At 45.0% G+C, this 9,816-nt stretch overlaps 1 protein-coding gene across 1 annotated transcript; it reads left to right on the top strand.

Moving 5' to 3' along the window:
* Window positions 1-222: 222 nt before the first annotated feature.
* On the top strand, window positions 223-7,788 carry LOC116367791 (collagen alpha-1(VI) chain-like). The gene is made up of 13 exons (XM_031818967.1): window positions 223-337; window positions 492-512; window positions 661-722; window positions 2,374-2,427; window positions 2,590-2,634; window positions 2,952-2,978; window positions 3,138-3,164; window positions 3,592-3,636; window positions 4,657-4,710; window positions 6,729-6,791; window positions 6,884-6,946; window positions 7,091-7,144; window positions 7,329-7,788. The coding sequence occupies exons 3-11, from the start codon at window positions 702-704 to the stop codon at window positions 6,893-6,895; spliced, it is 348 nt and encodes a 115-aa protein (XP_031674827.1). The 5' UTR covers window positions 223-337; window positions 492-512; window positions 661-701; the 3' UTR covers window positions 6,896-6,946; window positions 7,091-7,144; window positions 7,329-7,788.
* The last annotated feature ends 2,028 nt before the right edge of the window (window positions 7,789-9,816 follow it).

Raw genomic sequence — 9,816 nt, 5'->3', positions numbered from 1 at the left:
CTCTCTCTCTCTCTCCCCTTCCACCTCTCTCTCTCTCTCCCCCCCTCCACCTCTCTCCCTCTCTCTCCCCCTCCACCTCTCTCTCCCCCTCCACCTTCGCTCCCCTCTTCTCTCTCTCCTCCTCCTCCCCCTCTCCCCCCTCCACCTCTCTCCCTCTCTCTCTCTCTCTCCCCCTCCACCTCTCTCTCTCTCTCCCCCTCCACCTCTCTCTCTCTCTCTGCAGGACAACAGACTTGGTTCCATAGCAACAAATGTACAACACACCCATAACATGTCTGCTACTAGTGAGGACCTGCAGGTTGTTAGGAACACCATCAGCTCCATAGTGTCTACCATGGTGAGTACACCATCGTCACATAGTTACCATCATACAAGTGGGCATTTTTAAACCAAGGCCCTGTACCTAAATGTAATTTACTGTAGGGCATTTTTTTGTTGCCCAAACAGACTATTCTAACCAAATGTCTGTCTCTTCTTTTATGGATCTGTAGTACAAGGATTCTGAATCTGTGGTGAGTTTTTTTCTTCAGTCTTTTTGATACAAGCATTTCGCTACAACATCTGCTAAATATGTGTATGTTACCAATACAATTTTGGGGTCCAGTGAAGTCAGAAGTCTTTCTCATCCGTGTTCTTTGTTTGCTCCCCTGGGATCTCAAGGCGGAAGGAGGAACGTTAATCAAACCCTGGTGATTTGGCTCATGTACTGCAGTTCATATACAGTAAGGATTCACAATGTAAACACGTGCATGAGTGTGTGTGCGTGTGTGTGAGTGTGTGTGCGTGTGTGCGTGTGCGTTTGTGCACATTACTATAAATATGCCAGACATTTATAATCACACAGTATTACAAGGTCAATATCAGGACAGTGAAAGAATGAGTGAAACAGAAAGTACTGATACTGGTTTGTAATCAGATTGATTGAAAAAAAGCTGCCCCTGCTGTGGTCTGGATTCAAAACAAAGGTTTTAAGGACGGGAGTGGCTTTGCGCCAATATCCAATGGAATGCTAATGAGATGACAATCTTTGCTTACCAGGACTGTATTCCATGGGGTGCAGCATTAGGGAACATTGAGATAGAAATATATTACATAGAAAAGCCATGCTTCTATGTCATGTGGAATAGGGAATCATGTCCACTCTATAACAGACATTTCTATGTGTGATCTGAGCGTGCCCCCAGGCCCCTGTTTACCTGATTGGGACTAATGACTCTGGCCTTCTCTGTGTCTGATCTAATCATGGCGTCCAGATGGCCTGCCTAGCCCACTGCTAGTCAACACAGCTCTTGTGTGTTCCAGCCAAGAAATGCATTAAGGAGACGAGGAGGTAGTGGAACTGAAAAGGCTTAGTTTGATTGATTCTATTGTACAGTACCGTGTTCTGTGCACAACTTCTGGCAGTCTTGGCAAGTCCAAGACCTTTCTTCTCTGTCTCAATGGGAATTTTGGGCCAAAGGGGTGTAATGTCACATGCACAAGTACAGTGAAATGCCTTTCTTGCAAACACAAAACCTAACAATAAGTAAGTAAGTAAGCATACTATATACAGGGTCAGTTCCAATACCATATTTACAATGTGCAGGAACATTGGAGTGTTGGAGGTAGATATAAGGGTAAGGTGACTAGGCAACAGGATATAAGATAAACAGAGTAGCAGCAGCTTGTAAGTGAGTGGCTGTGCTTGTGTGTAGAGTCAATATGAATGTGCATATTATGTCTAAGTGAGCAGATGATGGAGTGACAGTGTGTGTGTGTGTGTGTGTGTGTGTGTGCGTGCGTGTGAACAGAGGCTGTGTGTGTGTGTGTGTGTGTGTGTGTGTGTGTGTGTAGGGCCCTGTGCATGTGAACAGAGACAGCGTGTGTGTGTGTAGGGCCCTGTGCGTGTGAACAGAGAGTGTGTGTGTGTGTAGGGCCCTGTGCGTGTGAACAGAGAGTGTGTGTGTGTAGGGCCCTGTGCGTGTGAACAGAGAGTGTGTGTAGGGCCCTGTGCGTGTGAACAGAGAGTGTGTGTGTGTGTGTGTGTGTGTGTGTGTGTGTGTGTGTGTGTGTGTGTGTGTGTGTGTGTGTGTGTGTGTGTGTGTGTGTGTGTGTGTGTGTGTGTGTGTGTGTGTGTGTGTGTGTGTGTGTGTGTGTGTGAACAGAGACAGTACACAAATAATAATAAAAGGTCATAAAGATACAAGGTAAACTCAGATCGTCCATTTAGCTATTTTGTTATCTATTTATCAGTCGTATTGCTTGGGGATAGAAGCTTCCTGTTGCTTAACACAGTTTATACAAACGGCTTCACTCAGACTCTGCTTCAGAATGACTAACACTGGAAGAGGTTGACTGATGACAATGAGAAATAGATATTATTCTTTTTTTCAGGGAACTCCAGGACGTCAGGGGGTTGCTGGGAGACCGGGAAGTGTGGGAGCAAAGGTAGTATATGACACATTACAGAACATGAACTTGTCTGTCTGCTGACTGTAGATTGTGGATACATTATGCTTTGTAGCCTGTTTGATGCTACAGATGATGGCTACAGGCAATGTGGATCATATGTGGATCACATGTGGATCATACTGTATCTTTGTCACCTAGGGGACTGCAGGTGACCAGGGGCCCCAAGGACACAGAGGAGAGAAGGTCAGAGTGATTATTTATCTAAACTAAAAATATGTACCACTTTGAATGTTTTAGATTATTCATACCACATGCTGGTTAGCTATAATGTAACATTGCCTGGTAGAATTTAGAGCTATGGCGTAAACGCAATATTTAGAGACATACTTGTCTGGCTGTATGAGGTTAGCTAATGCAATGTTCCATGAGCATTCACTTAACCCGAATTGAAATATGCCATATGTTCCCAGTGTTTCCAACACCAGGAATTTTACATGTCCGGATCCGTATTAAGTGCTTAGAAGCTAAACTCTGATATTCATCACTCTCTTTCTCTACAGGGTGACCGTGGTCCTACTGGTGACAGAGTAAGCTCTCATGGATTTAGTGGAGAGTAATAGTGATTATAATAGTGTTTATAAACCTTATAGTACATACGTATATCATGTAAATAAAGAATACAATCACATCATCCAACAGCCATAGGTTCAGCTGTCAAAATGTTCAAACGTTATTTTGCCCTACAGGGTCCAAGAGGACCATCTGGACAAAAGGTATGTTGTTGATCTTATGCATCATTGCACATTCTTCCATTGCAAAACTACCATTCCAGTATTTTACTTGCTATATTGTATTTACTTTGCCATCATGGCCTTTTTTGCCTTTACCTCCCTTCTCACCTCATTTGCTCACATTGTATATAGACTTGTTTATACTGCATTATTGACTGTATGTTTGTTTTTACTCCATGTGTAACTCTGTGTCGTTTTATCTGTCGAACTGCTTTGCTTTATCTTGGCCAGGTCGCAATTGTAAATGAGAACTTGTTCTCAACTTGCCTACCTGGTTAAATAAAGGTAAAATAAAAAAATAAAAAATAAAATTCATTCATTCATGTGTCCATCCATCCATTCAGTCATGCACATTGTCACATACTCACCAATTCAACCAATTGAAGTCATGTGAGCCATGTGTTTCTAGGGTGAGAAAGGAGCGGATGGAGTGGACGGGAAGGATGGCCTTGTGGTTTGTTTGTTTTGTACCTCTTACTCAACACACAGTCCCCACATTATTAAATGTTTAACAAGAGTATCACGCTGTAAACTTACAAACAGAAAAACAAGGCTATCAAGGCCTCGTAAAGTGTGAGTGAGCAATTAAACAGGATGCAGGCTTCGCCCTCACAGGTCTCCCTTTATATACACCCATATTCCAGAATTATTAGAGGGGTTGAGACGAAAACAAGATGAGAATGAAATACAGACGAAGGATGGCCCAGCCCATGCTGAAGGCTGTTAGTATTATGTAACACCTGTACCTTCTTCCATAGGCTCTGGACCTATTATACAGTACAGAGCAATGCTTTTGTCCATCCCCGTGAGGCACTATATGGAGCATAATAGGGTGCCAAAAAATGATCTTAAAACCGAGCCAGGTGCTGTATGGTGGATATGAGCCAGATGAATCATATAGGTGTTTTATAGACTAAATGTTCAGCACTAAAGCCTCATGGTCACATCCCTTTAGATCCCCCCCCCCCCCCCTGGGATATTTGACAGGAAGTTCCTTAACTATGAAAAGGATAAAGAAAAACTATTTTACTTCATAAATCGAATTGCGCTAATGGAAAATTATGTCATCACTAATAAGCATATGTTATCATTGTCTGTTTCTATACTTTTTGTCTGTACACTGGTTTTTCTGAGAAAAAAAATATATTTAAAATATATATATAAATAAATAAATAAATAAAAGTCAAATAATAATAAAAATATTTTCAAAAAATGATTAAAATTGAAGATTTAGCTTAAAGGCAGTCCCCACCCCCACCTCCACCTCCACCCCGGGTCCTGAATCCCTTGACATGTTTCTCAGACCAGAGCAGATGTTTTTCAGAGCAGATAACTGTGTAGTAGGCCCAGATTACAAAGTACATAATCGAGTTCTGTTTCTCTGGAAACCTTCAGTGAGGTCACTCATGTTCGTATTATTCTTTGAAATGTGCAGTAAACTCCCACATCGCCCTCTCTCTTTCTCTCTCTGTAGGGGGACTCTGGGGTTATAGGCCTGCCTGGTTGTAAAGGAGACGAGGGGGCAGAGGTAAGTCTATAGGAGTGATGCAAGGTCATGTAGCCAGAGTCAAAGTCATCACATTCTGCTTGTCTTGTTTCCTACTGCTTTTCCTTTTCTTCACAGTCTTTCCAGACTGATCACCACCAGCCCTCCTTAGTCCCACTTCCACACTCCCCCTTTAAAATATACCATCTACTCTGTCCCATGTGCACGTACCCACACACACCCACACACACACCACACGAACCACACGAACCCACACACGCACCACACTCACCCACACACACACACCACACTCACCCACACACACACCACACTCACCACACTCACCCACACACACACCACACGCACCACACTCACCCACACACACACACCACACTCACACCACACTCACCACACTCACCCACACACACACCACACTCACCCACACACACCACACTCACCCACACACACACACCACACTCACACCACACGCACCACACTCACCCACACACACACCACACTCACCCACACACACCACACTCACCCACACACACACCACACGCACCACACTCACCCACACACACACCACACTCACCACACTCACCCACACACACACACACACCACACTCACCCACATACACACACCACACACACCACACACACCACACTCACCCACACACACCACACGCACCACACTCACCCACACACACACACCACACTCACCCACACACGCACACCACTCACCACACGAACCCACACACGCACCACACTCACCCACACACACACACACACACCACACTCACCCACACACACACACACCACACGCACCACACTCACCCACACACACACACGACACTCACCCACACCACACTCACCACACACACACACCACACTCACCCACACACACACACACCACACGCACCACACTCATCCACACCACACTCACCCACACACACACCACACTCACCACACACACGCACCACACTCACCCACACACACACACACCACACTCACCCACACACACACACACCACACAAACCCACACACGCACCACACTCACCCACACACACACACCACACTCACCCACACACACACCACACTCACCACACACACACACACCACACGAACCCACACACGCACCACACTCACCCACACACACACTCACCACACACGCACCACACTCACCCACACACACACTAACCACACTCACCCACACACACACACCACACTCACCACACAAACCCATACACGCACCACACTCACCCACACACACACACCACACTCACACCACACTCACCACACTCACCCACACACACACCACACTCACCACACTCACCACACAAACCCACACACGCACCACACTCACCCACACCACACAAACCCACATACACACACCACACTCACCACACAAACTCACACACGCACCACACAAACCGACATACACCCCACACTCACCACACTCACCACACAAACCCACACACGCACCACACTCACCCACACACACACCACACTCACCACACTCACTCACCCACACCACACTCACCCACACCACACTCACCACACAAACTCACACACGCACCACACCACACAAACCCACATACACACCACACTCACCCACCCACACACGCACCACACTCACCCACACACACACACTCCCCATCTCACCCACACACTCACCACGCGAACCCACACACATACTACACGCACCACACACACCTACACACACACACACACACACACTACACTGTATTCATGACCTCCTAGACTAGTTACAGTGAAACTCTGGGAGCGTTACACCAAGCGGTCATCATTTCCCAGAATTTCCCCTCCACAGCCAAGAACCACTTGGCAGCCAATAGCGCTCTAGGAGCCAGAGCTAGTCAGTAGACTGACACGTACTGCAAACAGGGAGTTACAATACTACACATTATTCCCATAACTCTGTCCTCAGCAGACTTCATAGTCTCTAGATAAATAGTAAATGAATGCTGTTAGTTATATCTGAAGTATTCATATTTAAGTTCAGACTGGTTGATGTTGGTAATGACTGTTTCCTCTGATAGGGGGAGCCAGGTCCTCTGGGGCAGAAAGGAGATGAAGGATCTTATGGATTACCTGGACAAAAGGTAACTCTGTCATACCCAGCACCTTAATTGTCTGTTCTGCATTATTTAATGTGTGAGTGACTTAAGTTTCTATTTGACCTTCCTGTCCACAGGGAGAGATATGAACACCTGGGGAGCCAGGGGTTCCTGGAGTGTCTGGAGCCAACGGAGCCAAGGTAATCAATCAATCTATTGATTTATCAACTAATCAAATCAATCAATTAATCAATCAATAATTTGATCATTCAATCATCCATCCATCCATCTATCACACAGGATAGCTTTTCTGTGTGGCTGTATTGTTTCATCTGTGTCTGTAGGGGGAGCCTGGACCAATCGGAGGACCTGGAAATAAGGGTGACCAAGGAGACGAAGTAAAAACACCACCACCTCAATAACTCTATCGTCAATAAGCTGCAGATTCTGATAACTGCCAGTTGTGATAAACACACAAATGTATCGGTGTATTTTTTTATAGTTGAATGGAAAAATGATGCCATAACCAATAACGATTGGACAATGACCTCAGGCACCTGTCCACCTTTCTGTGTTTTACAGGGGGACTTTGGACCGTCTGGAGCGCCAGGCACAGCGGTTTGGAACTCAGCTAGTTCTAGAATCAATACATCACCCGGACCAGGACGAACACTGTCCACATAATCTGACACAGGAAGACACATATCTTACTAGATCACTGAACATCAGGGTACCCCAACTGATGGCGCATGGGCCGAATTTGGCCCGAGGGTGGTTTTATTTGACCCCCCAAGTTTTCTAAAAAATAAGTGACATCTTATTATTTTTTATTGTTGGACAACAGGAAATCAGCTCCAAGGGAATTTAAGAAATCTGTTCCCAAGTATTCACATGTATAATAGAGAGAAACGTGATTGAATACAAATGTAAGCAGGGCTTCTTGAGGTCAATTTTGTCACGCCTTGGTCATAGTGTTTTGTGTTTTCGTTATATATTTTGGTCAGGCCAGGGTGTGACATGGGTTTATGTGTTGTGTTTCGTATTGGGGTTTTATAGGATTGGGATTGCTAATGATTAGGGGTGTGTCTAGTTAGGTTTGGGCTGCCTGAGGCGGTTCTCGATCAGAGTCAGGTGATTCTTGTTGTCTCTGATGGGGAACCGTATTTAGGTAGCCTGGGTTTCGCTTTGTATTTCGTGGGTGATTGTTCCTGTCTCTGTGTAGTTTCACCAGATAGGCTGTATTAGGTTTCACGTTCCGTTTGTTGTTTTGTATTTATTAGTTATTTCATGTATCGTTCCGTTTTTTCTTCATTAAAGACATGAGTAACCACCACGCTGCATTTCGGTCCGACTCTCTTTCTACAAACGAAGAACGCCGTTACAAATTTGCTTTCTATTTGTAACTATGCTCCGGTCCACCCGACAATCTGCTCAAGAAATCTAGTTGATGATCCCTGCTCTACATTGACTAAATGGCTGAATAAAATAGTTGTATCACTGTAAAAGAAAACACATTAGTATATAATGAATCAAAAAAGTTGGTTTAGCTTTTGTAAACACTTTGATGTTTACATTATGGTAAAATGGCCTTGTTGACCGATGGGAAGCTGCTGTTTAGCTGAACAATGCTGTTCACATGCAAGCTGGTGACCTCTCTCTCTCTGTAACGACGTGTGCTGAGAGTCAGGAAGCAAGTTCAGGGAGTTTGTTGTTTAATAAATAAATACAACTAAATACAAAACAAGAAACACAAACAGCACACAGATATGAAATAGAAACAATGATGCCCGGGGAAGGAACCAAAGGGAGTGACATATATAGGGCAGGTAATAAAGGAAGTGATGGAGTCCAGGTGAGTCTGACGATGCGCGTAATGGTGACAGGTGTGCGCCTTAACGAGCAGCCTGGTGACCTAGAGGCCGGAGAGGGAGCACACATGACACGCTCTCTCCATCTCTCTTCCTATGTGTCTCTCTTAAGGGTGTAGGGGGAGAGAGGGGACTAACAGGTGCTCCAGGAATAAGAGGTGGTCAAGGGGAGACGGGTGACACAGGCTCTGCTGGAGCACAGGGTCATGAAGGTCAGGCTGGAGACGTGGGTTCACAGGTGAGTGTCCCTCGGTCCTCTATTACTCTGTGTGATCACTTGTTCTTTCTTATATGGTTCCACCAACACCTTCTTGGGGAACAGGCTAGCTCTCTCATGGGCTATTGCTAAATATAGGTTGATGTTTTACCTCCAGTCATTGTCGCACCCCCTCTCTTAATTTCTTCCCCCTGAAAGGGTCTGAGTGGAGTGTCTGGGCTCAAAGGGTACAGAGGAGAGCCGGGACCTTACGGGCCTGCGGTACGATGGCCAGTCATTTAATGATTTTGATGATGACACAGCTGTACCATGTGGTAACACATGCAAACTACAATACATGTTTTGACCAGGGTCTCTCCCCCCAGGAGCACCAGGAGATGCAGGGCCCATTGGGAAAAGGGTGAGTGTATTGAAGAGCTTATCTGATTTATCATGAGGCTAATATTCTGAATACACAATATTATCTTGATTCTCTCTTCAGGGTGATGCTGGAACACAGGGAGAAGGCCAACCTGGATATCCAGGGTTCCAGGTCTGTATTCTTCAGCAGTGAATTTCTGAGCAATAAGTAGGCATTCATGTTTTGATTCTTAGTTACAAGTATGATTTATCAACATTGTCTGGACAAAGTGTCCATGGACCTCATTTGCCTATTTCAGATTTCTTTCATCTTCTTACAGGGATACCCAGGTCTGAGAGGACCTGCAGGTTTAAAGGTCTGTCTGTCTGTCTGTCTCTCTATCTCTATGTCTGAGAGGACCTGCAGGTTTAAATGTCTGTCTGTCTGCATCAAGGTTTGGAACCAAATTATTTTCCAATAGTTCTTTCTGAACAAAAACACTATTCTTTTTGTTCCATTCCACTGTTACGTCCAGAAAAATAAAGATGTGAACCGGTTTAGCTCAGTAGATTACTTTGTCAATCAGTGCGGATAGAGCAGGCAAACTAGTTGTTTACATACGTGATGGACAGACAAGTGTAGCCT

This window comes from Oncorhynchus kisutch, unplaced genomic scaffold (assembly GCF_002021735.2).
Source record: "Oncorhynchus kisutch isolate 150728-3 unplaced genomic scaffold, Okis_V2 scaffold1750, whole genome shotgun sequence".
Classification (NCBI taxonomy): Eukaryota; Metazoa; Chordata; class Actinopteri; order Salmoniformes; family Salmonidae; genus Oncorhynchus; species Oncorhynchus kisutch.
This window is presented reverse-complemented; position numbering and strand designations above follow the sequence as displayed.

Coding starts and splice junctions, on each gene's coding strand:
- LOC116367791 (XM_031818967.1), top strand. CDS start 702: ATGTACTGCAGTTCATATACA. Junction 3,165..3,591: donor GAGGACCATCTGGACAAAAG/GTATGTTGTTGA, acceptor ATGTGTTTCTAG/GGTGAGAAAGGAGCGGATGG. Junction 4,711..6,728: donor AAGGAGACGAGGGGGCAGAG/GTAAGTCTATAG, acceptor TTCCTCTGATAG/GGGGAGCCAGGTCCTCTGGG.